This window comes from Erythrolamprus reginae, chromosome 2, assembly GCF_031021105.1.
Source record: "Erythrolamprus reginae isolate rEryReg1 chromosome 2, rEryReg1.hap1, whole genome shotgun sequence".
NCBI classification, from domain to species: Eukaryota; Metazoa; Chordata; class Lepidosauria; order Squamata; family Dipsadidae; genus Erythrolamprus; species Erythrolamprus reginae.
The window spans coordinates 250165669-250187188 of record NC_091951.1 but is presented as its reverse complement, the minus strand read 5'-3'; the positions used below and the strand labels follow the sequence as shown (position 1 = coordinate 250187188).

Below are 21520 nucleotides of genomic sequence, written 5' to 3'. Positions count from 1 at the left end.
GGACCAGATTACCTCCGGAACCACCTGCTACCACACGAATCCCAGCGACCGATAAGATCCCACAGAGTTGGCCTTCTCCAGGTCCCGTCGACTAAACAATGTCATTTGGTGGGCCCCAGGAGAAGAGCCTTTTCTGTGGCGGCCCCTGCCCTCTGGAAACAACTCCCCCCGGAGATTAGAACAGCCCCCACCCTCCCTGTCTTTCGTAAACTACTCAAGACTCATTTATACCGCCAGGCATGGGGGAGTTGAGATAGCCCTTCCCCCTAGGCCACTACAAGTTATGCATTATATGTTTGTGTGTATGTTTGTTTTTATAAAAGGGGTTTTAGTTGTTTTTTATTATTGGATTGTACATGTTGTTTTTATTATTGTTGTTAGCCGCCCTGAGTCTACGGAGAGGGGCGGCATACAAATCCAATAAATTATTATTAATTATTATTATCCTAGTTTATAATATTAAAGAAGGTTAAAATCTTGGAACTCGAAAAGAATGAGGAAACTGGGAAGGAGACCAGGTGAATGAAGAACATGAGTGATAACATCTTACTTGATACGTACCAAGATTGTCAAAATGGAACCAGTGCAGACTAAACATATTGGTAGAGCAATGGCTATCTTGATTTCAATTGTCAAGGGACATTCCCCACAATCAGCTGGGCATATGGAACAGCCCTCATCATCTTCGCAAATGTCATCGCCACAAACTGAGCACAAAGAGAAAGAATGATCAACATCAATAATGGAAGAAACAGAAGCACAATAAGCCTTAATGGTAATTATGTAATTTAAAAGACAGGTGTAACAAAAAACATCCAATGCCAATCAAATGTAGAACAAGATTGGGTCAGCAGGTGTTAGTGCGAACTTGAAAACTGGCCAGCTAAATGTAAGTGAGACTCAAAAGACAAACAAAAAACAAAAAACTCAAGTTATTCTGTGAAATGTGCAGGTGAAGTAAGATTTGAACAGTGCATTTTCAGATTATTGTCCATATTCTAAATCAAGTGATGGCAAACCTTTTTTTGCTTGGGTGCCAAAACGGCACTGGTGTGTGCGATAGCAAGCACATGCATGCCCACACCCCTAATGCAATGCCCCCCCACATGCGTGCAGGTCTCACAAAAGCGTACATAAGTGCACCAGTGTGCCTTTCGTCCCCTGTCCAATTATCTCTCCTTTATCTCATATATCTTTTCTTCCTTTCATATATCTTCTCTATTTTATATTTTTTCTTCTATCCTTTTCTTTATATATATACATGTCTATTCTCTTCAATATGTATTGTGTGTTGGACAAATAAATAAATAAAAATAAAATAAAAATTAAGCTTTCAGACTCTGTGGATGAAGAAAAACAGGTCCATTGGGCCTACTGGAAGTTCGGAAATGAACTTCCGGTAGGCCTGTTGGGCCATTTTTCACCTTCCCCAAGCTTCAGGAAACCCTCCTGAAAGCCTGGGGAGGGCGAAAACGGCTTCCCCTACTCTCCGGAAGGCTGAAAATCAGCTGGCCAGTGTGTACATATGCTCTAGAACTGACATAGGGCAAAGCCTCAGGTGCCCTCAGATATGACTCCGCGTGCCAACTGTGGCACGCGTGCCATAGGTTTGCTAACACAGCTCCAAATTGTTACATTTTTTAAAAAAAATGATTGTCCAGTATTAAATCAAATCAAATTTATTATTACAGTCATAGACCAAAACAAATAAAAACACTTAGTAAATACACAACAAAAATTTATAGGATAAAATGATAAATAACAGATAAAACCCATGATAAAATCTAGTCTATCAATTACGCATGGTCAATACTATTAAAATTACAATCCATAAACTGTGAGGTCTATAGTCAGTTTGATACTATTAGGGAAAGGAATAAACAAGGTTGCCACATTTGTCATATAAATTAGCTAAGATTGTCCAGTACAAGAAAAGTCTTTAAGTGTTTGAAACCTCTTCTTCTTTCTAAACATATTAGACCTGTGATGGCAAACCTTTTAGGCACCAAGTGCCCAATTTGCCTGGGCATGGCCAAACTGAAAGATGGGTGTGCACGCAAATGAGTGCATAGAAACATAGAAATATAGAAGACTCACGGCAGAAAAAGGGCTCATAGTCCATCTAGTCTGCCCTTATACTATTTCTTTTATTTTATCTTAGGATGGATATGTGTTTATCCCAGGCATGTTTGAATTCAGTTCCTGTGGATTTTCCAACTACGTCTGCTGGAAGTTTGTTCCAAGCATCTACTACTCTTTCAGTAAAATAATATTTTCTCAAGTTACTTCTAATCTTTTCCCCAACTAACCTAACCTGCATGTGTGAACATGCCCATGCGCAGCAGACACCTGAAGACCACCTGGCTGGCGGGAGGCGGGGCATCCCAATACAGGCAGTGCAGCAAGTGATAATATATTTTTCTTTCATGAGCATCTGTTTTGTTGTTTGCAGGGAAATAGAAGCTCATGAAAGAAAAACCACAGAGATTTAACCTTGGGCGATGGCACATGTGCCAGCAGAGAAGGCTCTGTGTGCCACCTCTGGCACGCATGCCATAGGTTTGTCATCACGGTATTAGACTACATATCAATTTCACCCAGCTTGGAACCTTGTAGCTATTATGCGGAGTTGTAACTAATGGATTTGGGCAGTCATGGGCTCCTCCCCCCTCGTAGGGGGACGCCATCGGCCAGTGGAAATAGCCCAGGGATGGTATGACTGATAGATTTCAGCCTGGGAATGGCACGATGGATAGATTCTCGGTGAAAATCGCTGTTTTTTTGCTTCCGCGCATGCATGGAAATAAAAATCCCAGTAAAAATAGTTGAAAACTCACTATCGCTCGCGAGATTTCAGCTATTTTCACCGTTTTTTGCTCCTGCGCATGTGCAGAAGCAAAAATCCCAGTGAAAATAGGCAAAATCTATAGCACATGCACAGAAGCCAAATCTCACATGGGGGAGGGGAACATCCACGCGGCTGCCGAGGAATGCCCAGATAGTGTGGTAAGTGGCTGCCCAATACTGGATCTGGGCAGGGACGATTGAGAAAAACTGAACTACCACAGTGCAACAAGCAACTACCATCTTGTTCTTGTTCTAGTTTTCACCTGCATTTCATAAAAAGAAACAAAAGAAAACTGTTGGACTTGCTATGCCTTTTTTGTAAACAGTGGGATTATGAAGGTTAGAAAGGAAGGCCTTAGAAAGGGAAATTCAGCAGGCTATATACCTTAATTGCAGTCTCTCAGCTAAGTATTTCCCTTCAGTTAAAAGAGGTATCCTTGTCTATCTGTCTGGAAGTCGCAAAGGATCATATACCTCTCCTGTCACTCTAATGAACATTCAAGACTTTCTGGCAATATAAATGTTATGTCTGGAACGCAGAATGACTGAGGATCAGGGATGGGCTGCTGCCCTCATTGGGGGAGGGACACAGTGGGAGTAGTAGGTTTATGCACTATTCATTGAATACTTAATAGTTTTTTTATTGTCCTTCCTTCTCTACTACCTAAGTAAGATCCTTAATTACTTTTAAAATAGGAAATAATTAAACAGTATGTTTTACCCATAAACGCTTTAATTATTTTAATAATTATCTAGAACTGAACTTTTATAGCAATTAAAGAAAATTGAGCTACTTGCCTAATCTGTTATCATACTGAACCTTGTGGGTTCAGTACGAAACCTTAAAACGTTACTGTCCTCCTCAACAAATAATGCTGTCTATCATTTGTCCTTTTTGCGGCTATTCAAAGAATGTGACTTAATCAACTGAAAGAGTCCAAGCACCTATTTGAAAACTTACCTTGGTCGGTAAGCCACTCCCACTAGATCACATGACCTTTAAACTACTCCTGGTCACATGATTATGAAACCACTCCCACCTGGTCACATGGGCAGCAAGGCACTCATACTTGGTCATATGACCATCAAGTCACACCCACACAATAAGCCATGTCCACAGTGTAGTAGTAAATTTTTTTGCACCCTTCACTGCTGAGTATGCAACAATAAGCATGCTTGTTTCCATATATAACTGTCCAAATGTATCATAATATCATCAAAAGGATAAAAGGTGTGTTATGAGGCCATGATGCAAGCTCCATCCTTTTATAAGAAGCAAACACTTATATTACCACACTTGTCTGCCTTAGCCCAATTCCACAGATACTTAGGTCTCTGTAGCAATTTTGGCTAAATTTGGTACATACCTACTGCAGGGAGCACTATTGTTTGAGCTTCTAAAGCAGCCTGCATTTTCCCCACTCTGACATGGGCAATGAGAGACGTCACACCCACATGTACCAGGACTACCTACAAAACAAAGAAGAGATATAAACAGTCAGTCTTTTGCATTGGAAAGACCAAGCTATTATATTTTTCAGACTATAAGACGCACCAAGATTTCAAAGAGGTAAGTAAGAAAAAAAAAGTTTTTTGCTCTCTCCCACCCCCTAGAAGCACTCCGCAAGCCTTGCAAACTCTTTGCCCACCCTGTTTTTTTGCAAAAATGGGCCCACTTTTCACCTGTTTTTGCAAAAAATGGAGCACACAGAGGGTTTAGGAAGCCTGCAGAGTGCTCCTGAGGGCTGGGGGAAGGCCAAAATGTCCCTGTTTTTGTGAAAAATGGCCTATTTTTTTTACCCTTTTTTGCAACCCCCATTCCCCCAAAACAACACAACGGGGTGTGTAGACGGTTTGGGAAGTGTGCAGAATGCTCCTTGGGGTTGGGGGAAGGCAAAATCACCCCCATTTTTGCAAAAATAATGGCCCATTTTCCGCCCATTTTTCTGCAAAAACAGTGTTTTTACCTTTCCCCAGCCCCCAGGAGTGCTATGCAGTCCTCCCAATCCTCTGTGCATCCAATTTTTGCAAAAAAAACAGGTCCATTTTTTGCAAAAGTGGGATGTAGGGCAAGGCTTCAGAAGGCCAAAAATGGCTGTATTCGGTGTATAAGACCGACATTTCCACCCTTCCATTCAGTAATCTAGAATGCTGTGCTTCCTCTAGATCAGGGTTGTGGAACAATGGCCCTTTTATGACTTGTGGACTTCAGCTCCCAGAATTGGACAAGAAACAATGGATGGAAACTAATTAAGGAGAGAAGCAACCTAGAATTAAGGAGAAATTTCCTGATGGTTAGAACAATTAATCAGTGGAACATCTTGCCTCCAGAAGTTGTGAATGATCTGAAACTGGAAATTTAAAAAAAATTGGACAACCATTTGTCTGAAATTGTATAAGGTAGGGGTGTTAAACTGCAGCCCATGGGCTGGATGAGTCACATGCAGGCCATGGCCACCACAGCTCCAGGGGGGTTCCTGCTTACCGCTGCTACCAGTTCCAATGAGCGTGAAGCTCCGGGTGACTGGCGGTTGGGTGGGCGCATCCCAGTGAGATTTTGCTTCTGTGCATTGCTAGAGGACGTGCATGCAAGATTATGGTAATTTTTTGCTTCTGCTCATGTGTCCTCTTGCCGGGATGTGCTTGCATGCCCGCTGGTCACCCAGACCTGCACAAGCATCACCGGTTTTACTACTGGTTTGCAGTGTGGCCCATACCTGCAAGGAACCCAATACTACACAGCTCCAAAAATGGGAAAAACATCGAGAAACATTATGACATGTCATGGATGTCAAACATGACTCCGCAAGTTTGACACCTGTGGTTTAACGGTTTCCTCTCTGAGCAGGAGGGTTGGATTAGAAAACCTCCAAGGTCCCCTACCACTCTTGTTATTCTATTAATTCAGGAGTTCTGGAAGTTGAAGTCCACAAGTCATAAAGGAGCTATCGTTCTCTACTTCTGTTCTAGCTGCTCTGGAATGTTGCAAGCAGGCCTCATAATACTTTTTCCCTGTTTCTCCCAGCACCTGTAATTTCTTTATTATTTACGCATTGATTCATAGGAATCTTATCAGGGTTTTTTTTCCTTTTCTTTTTGTTTTGAAGACATGGTTGAACAGATGCCAAATGCAAGTCAGGTCCAAAGAGAAGCAAAACGTTATCCATGTGAATGAATGAGATTAAGGAAAGAAGGTCATGTTTGTTTGTTTGTTTGTTTGTTTGTTTGTTTGTTTGTTCGTTCATTCATTCATTCATTTATGCGGAGAGGGGCGGCATACAAATCCAATAAATAAATAAATTTATTTATTTATTTTGTCCAATGCACAATAATACACAATGAAGGTAACAGAGGACACCTTCGAGGAAATAGAATTAGAGAAAGAATAGAAGAGAGAATATAGGATAAAATAAATCGATGACATAATAGAAGAAAGATATAGGGATAGAAGAGAAGATATATGGGATATAGGAGAGGCAATAGGACAGGGGTCGGAAGGCACTCTAGTGCACTTATGCACGCCCCTCTTAGGAATCTGGAGAGGTCAACCGTGGACAGTCTAAGGGTAAAATATTGGGGGTTAGGGAATGATACTACGGAGTCCGGTAATGAGTTCCATGCTTCAACAACTCTATTGCAGAAGTCATATTTTTTACATAATGGATTAAAAAAGCCTTTAATGAACGGGAAATTGAGAGCAGTCCTCAACTTGCAACAGTTCATTTAGTGACTGAAGTTACAACGGCACGAAAAAAGTGTCTTATGACCAGTAGCGAGTTCCTACCGGTATGGTCGATGCCATTGTACCAGTAGCAAAAACTATGGTCATAAGTTGAGGACTATCTCTATAGTGAAGATCAAATCTTCTCTTACCTTAGCAGTCCAGTTTGTCTGTGTCATTTTGCCTGCAGTAGATACGGTATGTGTAAATATTTGACCATCATCTGGGATCCATGGTCCACATATGCCACCATTTGCCTTTTGCCAAATAGATTAGAATTAACTTACCTTAAATGTATTCATGAGAACTCATCAACAGACAAGCATTCTATATTGCATGCCACAATTAAAAAGGAGAATGTATAACTCAGCCTTTTGTGAAACTTTGGCTAACTTCCCGGGAACATGAAATGAGTTACACAATTACAATAACCATTTATTCTGCATTTTTCTTTGTATACCAGAATATTACTAGTGTAACTCTTACATTCAACATCATTAATTTCATTAATCTGTACAGTTTTAGGTCATTGCAGAAGAAATGGTAAGAAAGAACAGCGGGCATCGGAACTTAGAGGCTAAATTAGTGCAACAAACAGGAAAAAAAGTAGAAACATTAAATTTATGACTTCATGAATAAGAATGAATTTAAACCATGGCTTATTTTTAGACAAATGAATGACCTCCAATTAATTTGGGGGTGGGGGGAAAAGACACTGTTTTTGTATCATCTAAAGCCCTCTGGCAAACCATTGTCAAAACATCACAAAGGGAGGAAATAAGGAGTGGCAATAAACCGGAATACAAACTTGAGATGGCTTTGCCATCTCAAGTTTGTAAGATTCACTCTTCTGAACCATTAGACACAAAGCAGTATTCCCATTAAACTGATTTAATGCAGTATACAAGTACAGTGATCCCCCGCTCTTTGCGAGGGTTCCGTTCCAGGACCCCCCGCAACGAGCGGGTTTTCGCGAAGTAGCGCTGCGGAAGTAAAAACACCATCTGCGCATGTGCAGAGGGTGTTTTTACTTCCGCAGCGCTAGCGAGGAGCCTAAGATTGGGGGCGGCGCGGGTGTTTTAAAACATCCCCGCCGACATGAGGGGCTCGCTAGCACACCCCCAAACCCGGGTTGGGGGTTCGGGGGTGTGCTAGCGAGCCTCCCATGTCAGCGGGGATGTTTTAAAACACCCGCGCGACTTTCCAATGAGTCCCGAAGACAAACGCGTTGTCTTCGGGACTCATTGGAAAGTCGCGCGGGTGTTTTAAAACATCCCCGCCGACATGGGAGGCTCGCTAGCACACCCCCGAGCCCCCAACCCGGGTTTGGGGGGTGCTAGGAAGCTCCCATTGTTGGCGGAGACCTTTTAAAACACTCGCGCGGCTTCCAAACCGAGTCCTGAAGCCAAGCGCAGAAGTTCGCCTTTGGCGCTTGGCTTCAGGACTCGGTTTGGAAGCCGCGCGAGTGTTTTAAAAGGTCTCCGCCAACAATGGGAGCTTCCTAGCACCCCCCAAACCCGGGTTGGGGGCTCGGGGGGGGTGCTAGGAAGCTCCCATTGTTGGCGGAGACCTTTTAAAACACTCGCGCGGCTTCCAGGACTCGGTTTGGAAGCCGCGCGAGTGTTTTAAAAGGTCTCCGCCAACAATGGGAGCTTCCTAGCACCCCCCAAACCCGGGTTGGGGGCTCGGGGGGGGTGCTAGGAAGCTCCCATTGTTGGCGGAGACCTTTTAAAACACTCGCGCGGCTTCCAAACCGAGTCCTGAAGCCAAGCGAGCGCTTGGCTTCAGGACTCGGTTTGGAAGCCGCGCGAGTGTTTTAAAAGGTCTCCGCCAACAATGGGAGCTTCCTAGCACCCCCCAAACCCGGGTTGGGGGTCCGGGGGGCGCTGTCTCTCGGCGCTTTCGTGCTGAGTCCGGGAGCGAACTCGCTCCCCGACTCAGCTGGAAAGCGCCGAGAGACAGCGTGGACAGGCCCGTTCCTTGGCGCTGTCTCTCGGGGCTTTCCAGCTGAGTCGGGGAGCGAGTTCGCTCCCGGACTCAGCACGAAAGCCCCGAGTGACAGCGCCAAGGAACGGGCCTGTCCACGCTGTCTCTCGGGGCTTTCGTGCTGAGTCGGGGAGCGAGTTCGCTCCCGGACTCAGCACGAAAGCCCCGAGAGACAGCGCCAAGGAACGGGCCTGTCCACGCTGTCTCTCGGGGCTTTCGTGCTGAGTCGGGGAGCGAGTTCGCTCCCGGACTCAGCACGAAAGCCCCGAGTGACAGCGCCAAGGAACGGGCCTGTCCACGCTGTCTCTCGGGGCTTTCGTGCTGCGGACTCAGCACGAAAGCCCCGAGTGACAGCGCCAAGGAACGGGCCTGTCCACGCTGTCTCTCGGCGCTTTCCAGCTGAGTCGGGGAGCGAGTTCGCTCCCGGACTCAGCTGGAAAGCGCCGAGAGACAGCGTGGACAGGCCCGTGCGGCGAGAATGAACGGCGTGGGCGGGCGAAGGGCGGGCGGCAGCGAGGAGTTTGCGTGGGCGGTGGGGAAACTCCTCGCTGACGCCAGCAAGAGGGGGAAGACTCAGGGAAGCCGCCCAGCAGCTGATCTCCCGGTTGCCATCTACGCATGCGTGCCCACGGGCACGCATGCGTAGATGGTATTTTGACTTCCGGGTTGAAAAATAGCGAAGTACCCTGTTCGCAATGGTTGGGGACGCAATAAACGGGGGATCACTGTAATTCTGCACTTGAATATTCTTTAACTCTTACTGTATTTCTGCTGTATAAGATATGTGGGATGAATCTATAGGATAACACAAGCTGAATCTATAGAAGACTTGAGATGTAAGGAACGTTCATAGATGTCCCATTTTCTATACACTGAAATAACTAATGTACTTCTAGAAAGTTCCTTCACATTGAATGATATCTGGCTGATCAAGAGGGAAACACAAGTGTATATAGAGACTCTTTTCCTATGCCGGCCAATATGCTAACAACAGGGAAGTGTTTCTGTGGTGACCTATATCAAAATATAGGTCAATGCTAGAAGATAGGGGTAATGCATCCAATGTCACAACCTCCTAAATATATTCTTTCAGGGGACTGAAATTTTCAAACAGTGAGAATAATTAACCAGTGGAACGGCTTGCCTTCAAAAGTATGGGCACTCCATCACTGGAGGCTTTTAAGAAGAGATTGGACAGCCATTTGTCTGGAATGGTATAGACTAGTGCCAAGTTGGCTCTTCTATGACATGTGGACTTCAACTCCCAGAATTCCTTAGCTAGCATGATTGGCTCAGGAATTCTGGGAGTTGAAGTCTACAATCCAGAGAAAATCCAACTTTGCCTACTCCTGGACTAGAGCAATGATTGCGAATCTATGGCAGGCGTGCCACAGGTGACACGCGGAACCATACCTGAGGGCAATCAAGACATTGCCTTATGTCAGCTCCAGTGCACTGCCAGCTGAATTTCAGCCTTCTTTTCAGCTGTTTTCACTCTCCCCGGGATTTAGGAAATCCTCCTGAAGCCTGGAGAGGATGAAAAATGGCCCAACAGGTCAAATGGAAGTTCAGAAATGAACTTCCACTCCGCGCATTGGCCCATTTTTCACCATCCCGAGAATGGGCTTAGCTGAAGTCCGGAGGCCTGTGTACATGCATGGAGGGCAGCACAGGGAGAGGTTTGGATGCATGCGTGGGGGACTTGTGCATAGACATGGGGTAGGGCGTTGCATTATAGGTGTGGGCATGCATGTGCACGCTGTCGCATGCATGCACATCCTTTTGGCCCCCAAGCCAAAAAATGGTTCGCCATCACTGGTATAGAGTTTCCTACCTGAGTGGGGGCAGACTGGACTAGAAGACCTCCAAGGTCGCTTCCAGCTCTGTTATTCTGTTATTCTTTTCTGTTCCGAATGGAAGTCATATATTGTGCTTGTGCTTTAGCCAAAGTTGTCTGCTGAGCTTCTCAGCTAAGCAAGAAGTTGAATCTACTTTGCCTACATGCAAGTGAATACTTTTCCTACAACAGGCAAATCTAGCTTTCTGTATGATTATAGTATGTTCTTCCTTATGAAAAATGTATCAGCTGTATTAAGAAGAGAAGAAACTAGAAAAATCAGGGTCCAAGGAATGCAGTATCCAAGGAATAAAAAAACAGGCTGAATTCTATACAATCTGAGGCCCTTGATATGTATTGAGTCTCTTTGGCCACAATTCCACAATTTTGCTGTTGAGCCAGTTCATTCTTGACTTAAGTGTAATAATAATAATAATAATAATAATAATAATAATAATAATAATAATAATAATAATAATAATAATAATAATGTTACATTTTTTCTGTACTGGTCCTTAGTTTGCTTCAGGAAGCTTCTCAAGGTACTGGTCTCAAGGACCAGTACAGAAAAAATGTAACTCAATGTCTTATGGACAGTTGGCGGAACAAAGCATTGCATGGCCAGTTCTTGGAGAAGATTGAAGGCAAAGTGGATAAAGAAAAGACCTGATCATGGCTTACAAGTGGAACACTCAAAAAAGAGACAGAAGGACTAATACTGGCGGCCCAAGAACAGGCCATTAGAACAAATGCTGTCAAAGCCAGAATTGAAAAATCAACAGACGATCCAAAGTGCAGACTCTGTAAAGAAACAGATGAAACAATTGATCACATACTCAGCTGCTGCAAAAAGATTGCACAGACTGACTACAAGCATAGACATGATGGTCCACTGGAACTTGTGCTGGAACTACCATTTACCAGTGGCAAAGAACTGGTGGGATCATAAGCCCGAAAAAGTGGTCGAAAATGAGCAAGCAAAACTACTGTGGGACTTCCGACTTCTGAATGACCGAATTCTGAAGCATAACACACCAGACATTGTGATTGTGGAGAAAAAGAAAGTATGGATCATCGACATCGCAATCCCAGGAGACAGCAGAATTGAGGAGAAGCAGCTAGAGAAATTAGTGAAATACGAAGATCTAAAAATCGAGCTGCAACGACTCTGGCATAAGCCAGTGAAAGTGCTCCCAGTGGTACTTGGCACACTGGGCGCAGTACCAAAGGATCTCAGCGGACATTTGAAAACCATCGGAATTGACAAAATCTCCATATGTCAATTGCAAAAGGCTGCTTTACTGGGATTGGCAAACATAATTCGCCACTACATCACACAGTCCTAGGTGCTTGGGAAGTGCCCGACTGGTGATGAAATACGAAATCCAGCATAGTGATATTGTTTGCTGTGTTGTACTGACATAATAATAATAATAATAATAATAATAATAATAATAATAATAATAATAATTTATTAGATTTGTATGCCGCCCCTCTCTGAAGACTTGGGGCGGCTATGAAGTGTGTTGTTAGCTGTGCAGTATTAATGCTGCAATAAGAGAGGGCGGATTTTTTTTCTCCCAATTAATAGAATCTCATCTGGGCTTGTTGGTTTTGCTTCATTACAGTAACATTCCAGCACCACTTCACTATGCTTATTGATACTTTATTGACTGATCTGTCTTAGGATCGCAACAAAAATATAAAACAAAAATAATATTCAGGATACAAACCCAGGGTTTAACGGATATGCTTTTAAAAAACGGAATTACTCCCTCCACTTTCTATGAATCTGAGTGAGAGAAGAAAATGGTAGGTACAATAGCAATAGCATTTAGACTTACTATACCGCTTCACAGTGCTTTACAGCCCTCTCTAAGGGATTTAAGCAGAGTAAGCATATTGCTCCCAACAATCTGGGTCCTTATTTTACCGACCTTGGAAGGATGGAAGGCTGAGTCAGCCTTGAGCCTAGTGAGATTCGATCTGCCGAACTGCAGCAGAAGTAGTTTGCAGTAGTGTTCCCTCGATTTTCGTGGGGGATGCGTTCCGAGACCACCCGCAAAAGTCGAATTTCCGCGAAGTAGAGATGCGGGAGTAAATACACTATTTTTGGCTATCAACAGTATCCCAAGACTTCCCTTAACACTTTAAACCCCTAAATTTACAATTTCCCATTCCCTTAGCAACCATTTAGATTATTACTCACCATGTTTATTTATTAAAGTTTATTTTAAAAAATGTTTTTTAAAGGCAGATGAAAGTTTGGCAATGAAATATGACGTCATCGGGCGGGAAAAACCGTGGTATAAGGGAAAAAAACCATGAAGTATTTTTTAATTAATATATTTGAAAAACGTGGTATAGACGTTCCGCGAAGTTCGAACCTGCGAAAATCGAGGGAACACTGTACTGCACTTTAACCACTGTACCGCCAAGGCAATGAGGAGAGGGGTACTATAGCTGGATGCCAATTGTTAGGCCCTACTCCCAGGGATTAAAGAAACAGGACCAGTGGGAATACTCACGTGGAGACACGTGTGAATATTGTCACTGCTGCTGCTTCAGTAATATGATTTTGTGGGTTTGGGAGATGAAAATAATGGATATACAGAAATGCCACTTGTGTAAAATAATGGACCGAGTTGTCCTCATTTGGTGAAAGAAGGAAGGTCTGATCTCTTTTAAAACTCCTCTCTAATACCAGTCTGAACTTCACTTCTTTTATCACTGCAAACTGACAGTCATCCTTAGAATTGTATTTGATGAGGCACATTACAAAGGGCAGCATAATTGTTGAAATATCCCCTTGGTTCAGTCACCCTCACCAGTAATGCTCATCTATACATGACTGCCTAATCAGAGGTTATTTTCCCCACTCCTATTAATGGAGCTGCCTGTTAAGTGACTTTTTAAAGGACTGTAGCATAAGGAGATTTTGCTTATAGACTTCCTACCCGGAGAATTCTTTCACTTCTTCTTTGATGCTCAGCTCATTCTGACAGCTGCTCTATAGACTTTCTTTAATTTGATAATGCTGTTTGGATTCAGTATTTTTCAAAGCTTCTCATTTCCCAGGAAAAATAATTAATGCTCACTATGTTGTAATCCTTCTGCAGGACAAAGGTTTTAAGGTATTAATTCTAACGATGTCTAATTTCTCCTTGCTAATTTCAGGGGTTTGCCTGATGCATATATGAATGATACATCAAAAATGTGGCTACCTCCTGCAAGCTATGATTTAAAAAAATACCAAGTATAAATAGCTCCTACTTAACTAAGCCAAGTTCTTGAAATATAAATGCATTTTATATAACAAAGGCACGGTCTTTTTAGCCTTCATTCCATTGAGCAAGGTAATATAAAATATAGAATCTCTGACCTTGAATGCAACTTTAATAACCTAATGGCTAAGCTCACAGACATCCTTTGGATCAGTTCACGAGTCTTATTACCACACAATAAAATCAGAAACCTTTTATTTATTTATTTTTTAAAGGAAGAAACAAGGGAAAAACCCTCCATTTTTTAAAAAGCATCTCAAAATTGGACATGAACAATGGATGCCAGCGTTATGATTCCCATAACAGCATTGTTCTTTCTAAAATAGGTATATGTCATAAATTAAAAGAATAGTTTCCCAGACCAGCTGTTAATATCACTGGCTGGGAAGAGATCTGGACTTCTGCAACACCAAAGCAAAATTTAGTGATGGAAAAGTGCTATTTAGAAGTGTTACTAGTCAAGAGTTGATTTACTGTTTCTCTACTTATGGATTGCCACAGTCATAGATAATAACCGGCTGTATCTCCAAAGCTCTCATTCCCTGCTATGGATTGGTAAAAGATATTCAGGTTTGTGGATCGGGAGAAGGTTCATGGTTCCATTTGCTGCACAAAGTCCTAGCTTAAATCAATGTGTTCAAAATAAACCTGGGGTTATTTCTTTAAAGTAGGGCTATAACAATAAGGTCTACCTTAGGAAGGTGAGACTTTGCTATCACTAGCACAGTGCTTCTCAATTATTTTCTGTTATTCCCCCCTGTGCTGTCTCCAGAGACAGTTGGACTGTATTTAGGCATGTTTCTTTAAGATATTGCATTAGGGGAAATGCAGTGAAATTGCACTCTGGGTAATGTAGTTTTACATGTGACCACATTTGTGTATTCCTATTGGCTCTGACTCGGGATGAGGGCTAATTGGAGAGAACATTCCAGAAGGTCTTTTGTCTTCACTCACTAAGCCAGCCAGCATGTAGATGCTACACCTAGAGCTGGGGTCAATTCAACCTCTTTTTACCTGCACAATGGGAAAGATTATACTGCAGAAGAATCGCATCATAACTGTGAGTTATTGTGAGAATGCCTGTAATAAAATGATCTGTGATACCTCATTGTGCTGAGTTGTCTGACTGGGAAAAGTTGATCTTGTACCAGAACACACACACACCATTCCCCGAAGAAGTAAACATTTCGCACACACACACTATTCTCCACCGGGATGATTGTTTGCAATATTTGGCACATTTTCACTGGAAAAAAAATCAGTATGATTGGGGTGTAATGTGTTTAAGTGACGCCTTAATTTATTTGGTTTCGTGCTGTCCACTGCCAACATTTTTAGACACAGTAAACATACTAGTCTTTCCTCATCTCCCACCATAGTCACAGTGAAGCCAAGCGCTACATATGTCCTCGGAGAGGGGCGGCATACAAATCTAATAAATTATTATTGTTGTTGTTGTTGTTGATGTTGTTGTTGTTATTATTATTATTATTATTATTATTATTTTTTAATAAATTTTTATTGATTTTTAAAAGTTTACATAAAACAAACATATAACAGTGCACAGTGCATGTGCCCATCACCTAACAACAACACACACCCCATCGCCCCCACCACCCATACAAGAGGATTCAAAAAAAATTAATTGTTTATCTATTATTCCTTGGCTCTATCCTGATCAAGTATTATTAAAAGAGTGATTGCAATTTATTTTTCATATTTACATCACAGATTCTATTTAACATATAATCTTTTACCTTGTTCCATCGCAACATTAGCTTCTCCAATTTATTCTTATCAAAATTATTTAATCTTATTTCCATAATTTCAAAATGTATGTGATCCACCATATACCAGTACCAATTTTGTAGTGTCCATTTTGTAGAATCTTTCCATCCTAATACCATCACCGCTTGAGCACTTTCCAATGCTGCGGTTTTAATTTCCTTAAATTCTCCTAGTTCTCTATATTTGATTAAAATTGCTATTTCTTTTGTAATAATCCAATTAATGTTTAACATTTTATTAATTTCATTCTGGACTACATTCCAGAATTTCTGAATTTCTGCACACTCCCAAATCATATGCATAAAAATCCCTTTTTTCTGGCATCCGTGCCAACATATGCCCTTCTCTTTCCCCTGGAAGTGTGCAATTTGTACAGGTGTATAGTACCATTTATGTAAGATTTTTCTTCTCATCTCTCTAACTCTTGTATTTTTAATCTTGTATATATTTTCTATTATTTCTTTCATTTCTCTTTCATCTATTTGTAAATCATCCTGCCAACATCTTGTTAAACTTTTTGTTACTTCTTCTTCCATTTGCAATAGCATTCTATATATACTACCGGCTTGTGCTTTACTTTCATTTGTCTTTTCACTTATTATTTTTTCTACACTATTTTCTTCCCGTAAGAAGGCTTCTTTATTCTCACTTTTGTTTAAGTATGTACATATTGCATTAATCTGCAACCATTTCTGTTTGCCAATCCACCATTCCAATCTAGTTCTACTAACTCTTCCATCTTTCTCATATAATTGCTCAATTCTCGTTATTCCTTTACTATTTAATATTTTAATAATTCTACTTAGATTAACGTCATCCCCTATATTCAATACATGTAACGTTGATAGCCTGGATACCTTTATTCCACTTGTCCTCTGCCATTTAAGCCATATTTCTAAACATGCTTTAAAAGGATCACTTAAGGTACTGGTTTCAATTCTACTCCAATTTTTAAATAATAGTTCTTTATTATTTATATTATTAATTTCTTTTTCTATTCGTACCCATTTCTTTTCCCCCCATAACTGTAGCTCCATTAACATTTCCATTTGAAACGCATTTCTATATAATACTAGACATGGGCTGCCCCACCCCCCCTCTTTCTCTTGTGCATTCTGCCAATGTTTCCTTATTCTGGGTTTTTTATCTCCTTCAATCCAAAAATTTAGTCTGTTATCCCATTCTCTTAATTTTGCCTCAGGAAAACTACCAGGTAGAACCTGAAACAAATACATCATTTTTGGTATTATCATCATCTTAAGAGCCCTAATCTTAGTCATTCTTCCTAACTTTTTACCCTTCCAATTTTTAATCTGCTTCTGGATTTTTTTCCATATTAGGTTATAATTGGCCGTTGCTATTTTTATTGGATTCTTGAATAACCAAATTCCCAAATATTTCATTTTTTTACAACCTAGTTTCAGTCCTGAAGTTTTTTGAATCTCGATTTGCTCTTTAGGGCCTGTATTTAAACATATTATCTCTGATTTGTCTATATTAACCTTCAGTCCAGATTGATCTTTAAATTCCTGAAGTAGTATCATTATTCTTTTCATCATTTCAATTGGGGTTTCAGACATCACTATAGCATCATCTGCAAATAAGTTTAATTTCAATTCCAATTCCCCTATTTGATAGCCTCTCCATTCCTTATCATTTCTAATTTTGTTTGCTAGGGTCTCAATTGCTAATGCAAATAACATTGGGGATAGTGGGCAATCCTGCTTAGTTCCATTTTGAATTTTAACTATTTCTGTTCTATTGCCATTTACTCTAATTTGAGCCACATTATCCTTATATATTGTTTCTATAACTCTACAAAATATGTTTCCCATATTTAAATCTTTACATAATTGAAATAGGTAGTCATGGTTAACTTTGTCAAAAGCCTTATAGACATCTAATTTTAAAATGCATAATTTTCTTTTGGTACTGGTAGCATGGTGTAAAACATTGATCACTTTTCTTATTGGTTCATAAATTTTCCTTCCTTTCACAAATCCATATTGATCTTCTCAAATTATTTTTGGTAATATATTCTCCACCCTATTTGCCAATATTTTCATAAATATCTTATAATCTTGATTTAATAGGCTGATGGGGTGATAAGAACGCGGATCCATTAAATCACGATCTGGTTTTGGGCCGTTATAATTTCTGACATTTTCCACGTCTTTGGAGTTTCAAAAGTCTCCAATACATTATTGAACAATTTCTCCATATGCGGTAATAATTCATTCATATACACTTTATAATATTCAGCAGTAAAACCATCTGGACCAAGAGCTTTGGCCGGTTTCAATCCCTTAATAACTCTAGATATCTCCTCACTTGTAATTTTTGCATTTAACATTTGGGCATCTTCTTCCTCTAATTTCTTTTTAACCTCTGAGGTTTGCGAAACAACATACTCTTTTTTATATAATTCCCCATAGAATTCTCTCATTATTTTTTCCATTTCTACATTACTACGTTTTATTACACCATCCTTATCTTTTAAAGCAGAGATGTAAGATTTCTCTTTTCTTTTTTTCAAATAATGTACCATTTGCTTCATTGATTTGTGACTCCACCCTCTAATTCTATGTTTCATAATCATATTCATTTTATTCCATCTTTCTTCATCAAGTAATTGCAATTTCTTTTTCTTAAATGATAATAATAAATTCCATTCTCTATTTCTTGTAATTTTTAAAGTTTCTTGGATTAAATCTATTTCTTTTAATAAATTATTCCTCTTAACATCCCAGGATTTCCTAATAAAAGCTTCAGTACTAATGCAGTTGCCCCTCATTACTGCTTTATGTGTATCCCAAACTATTGTTTGTTTAACCTCACCTGTTGCATTAATACAAAAGAATCCATTAAGTTCCCTTTGTAATTTAATTCTACTCTCCTCATTTGCTGAGACAATGGGGTTATACCTCCAAATTCTTTGTTTACTACAAACCTCTATCTCTATCACAGCTAACAGAGGAGCATGGTCTGATAGCCAAATAGTTTTTACTTCTGCTTTCTTAAACTTTACCTTATCTGTTTTATTAATTAACATATAGTCTATACAGCTAAATTTATTATGTCTTGCAGAATAGAAAGTATCTCTATTAGCTACGTTTTCATGAAGATCCATCATATTGAGTTTATTTAGATGTAATTTTTTCTTTTCCCCCTTCCCTGCTGTTAATTCCAGATTAAAGTCTCCTGCTAAAATCACAATACCTTCCGCAAATTCATCTAGTTTCCGTTTTACATTTATTATAAATTGTTTTGCATTTACATTGGGAGCATAAATTACCACTAAGGTTAGTAGCTTGTTACTTATTTTCCCCTTAATAAATAGCATTCTGCCATCTTTGTCCCTTTTAATATTACTTAACTAAAAATGCACTCTTCGGTGCAACAAGATGGCAACTCCTTTTGCCTTATTCGTTGCTCTCGACTCATAAACTTCCTGCCATTCTGCATTTGTGACTAATCTGTCTGTTTTCTCCCTTCCCTTATGAGTTTCAGATAAAAATAAAACATCTGCCTTACTGTCCTTTGCCAGCTTCATGATTCTATAACGTTTTTTCTGTGATGAGAGACCATTTACATTCAGCGATAATAATCCTATATCACCCATTTACATAATTTAAATACATTTCCCCTTCCAACAAAACAGAGCCTACCTGAAAAATATTTTTTCATTACAATGAATCCCCACCCTGGTGCCCCTATCCTGGCCTCCCCCCCCAGGGGGAGGCAACGAAAAAAACTTCCGTTACTAAGAGGCACTCCTGGATCTGCGTTCCCTCAGAAAGCCCCCCCTTCTTCCCCATTTTACAACATAATAAAAGATTCCCCCCTCCTTCCCTCCTCTCCCCCTGTTAACTAACGAGAACAACCAAACAAGAAATACAGAAAAAAGAATAATTGGTTGAAAAACTTGATACCATATTAGCAAGTCAACTCAGTTCAGTTTATTATTTTTTCTTCTGTCGAGTGACCCTTGGCTCGTCTTTCTTCTCTGCCTGGAGTGAGGCCAGTTCTCTTTGAAGTGCTGCAATCTTTTCTCCCTTACTTTGCCCTGCATCACGGAACAGTTGGAGAAACAATTCTTCTTCTGCTGCATCTGGTCGATCCACCGATGATTGACTCTGGGTTGCTCCCTCCGGATTTAACCCCAATTGAAAAAGCAGCTTTCTTCCCTCTTCTAACGATCTCGCCTGGAAAACCTTGGAATCTTTAAACACAATTATTGTAGCAGGATAGCGCCACGAAAATCTGATCCCATTTTCATAAAGTTGGGAGGATACTTCTCTCATCTGGCTTCTCATCTTGAGGGTTTCAGGAGACAAATCTTTTAAAACGCGTATTGGAGAAGCTTTGTAACATAAGTTTAAAATCTGTTTCAACTCTTTAAATATTTCTGCAGCTCTCCTCTCTGAAACAAATCTTACAACAATGTCCTTTGAGTCCCCACGCTTGCGGGATCCAAAAGCCCAATGCGCTCTTTCGAATTCTTGCAACTCACATTTAACTTTGTTCTCGATGAGCCACTGAAGGATTTCTTGAACAAGTTGTTTGCTCTCGGCAAAATCTTTGGGGAAACCTCTCAAACGAAGATTAGATCGGCACTGTCTGTCTTCCAGATTTATGATGCGAAGTTCCTGGCGAGATTTTCCCACCTCCAGTTTCCCAATTCTTTGATCTTGTGTTTTGGATTGTTCTTTCAATTCTGTCATTCCAGTTCCCAATGCAGATAAATCTTTTTTCATTTCTTGGAGCAGTTTCCCCATGTCAGCAAAGCCTTTAAGTAGCGAATCCATCTTTCCCTCCAACTCCTCGGTAGACGCCATCTTCTCTTTGTTCTCGCTTCTTCACACAGGCACGTTAAAAACAGTCACTTGCTTCAATTTTTAACTCCTTCTAATAAAGTTTTTCCAGAGCTTGTTCAGTTCGCTCTCCTCTCAATCCACTTTCACCAAGCTAGAGAGGTTGTTAAGGGTTAACTTTTACTTTTCCTTTTCCACATCTGGGAGCCTTCTTTTGGAGCGTTCAGCTATACCAACGCATGCGCAGAACCCTATTATTATTATTATTATTATTATTATTATTATTATTATTATTATTACATACTCTTTGTCATATTTCCTCATCTTAGCTTTCGGGAGATTTATGTTTGTCTCATTAACTCCAGCTCTCTCTTCCTTTCATTCTATTAAATATTTTTCCATGATGTCTCTTAATGGTTTCTTATCTGCACTTCATATCTCCTGGGCTGTGTGCTATTGTTTGGTGCAAAAAATCTCTACCCCCTGCATCAAAAAAAGCACGTTCCCTGGGATCACGCATTCCCCCCCAGCATTACTCCACACACACACAGGGGGCCCACCCCACTATTTGAGAAGCATTGCACTAGCACAATCTGATAATCACTGTAAGCAATCAAATATCCTGACTGATATATAATCACTTCCTATATGCATATATGCCTTCAGAAAAAGGGCTGGGTTTTGCACATCTGATCTTATTTTCTGGCTAGAATAAAGAATGGTTGGTATGATCCTTGTCTCATAACAAGGTCTAAAACTCCAAAAAGCCTTATACTGGGTAAGATCAACAAAGAAGATATTTCCCTTCCATTGGAAATAGATTTTAAGAACAATAGCCCATATGGGAAGGAATACAATAGTTCACTTCTTTGAATAATAATAACTTTAACAAATAGAAAGGCAAAAGTGTCAATTAATATATACAGACTGTTTAATACAGAAAACATGGCAGTAATAATAGTGTAAATGTAGAGAACAAGTGACAAAAAGAAACAATATGCAAAGGAAAGCTAGAATCTGAGATCAAAGTAAGATTCCACTTAGGTATAAATAAAAGTGACAACTTATAGTATATGTTGTTTGCTCCAGGAATGTAAAAGTGACCCAATAGTGATATAATTGAAAGGATAGTAGAAGACCTAAATCTCAGTGACTGGGTTAAAATTTTACAGTAAGTCATAACATGGACTCCCCCCACCCTCCTGTTTTGATTCACTGACATATATAAACAGTCAGCTGGGTT

General features: G+C 40.4%; 1 protein-coding gene across 1 annotated transcript in view; it reads right to left on the bottom strand.

Annotated features, from left to right (window-relative positions):
- Positions 1-21520, bottom strand: part of LOC139159550 (atrial natriuretic peptide receptor 1-like) — a 120635-nt gene that overhangs the window by 59236 nt on the left and 39879 nt on the right. Inside the window, exons 7-9 of the mRNA XM_070736861.1 lie at positions 6721-6825; positions 4215-4317; positions 562-707 (exon numbers count right to left, since the gene is read on the bottom strand). Of these exons, the coding sequence (XP_070592962.1) occupies positions 562-707; positions 4215-4317; positions 6721-6825 (354 nt within the window). The remainder of the gene's footprint in view (positions 1-561; positions 708-4214; positions 4318-6720; positions 6826-21520) is intronic.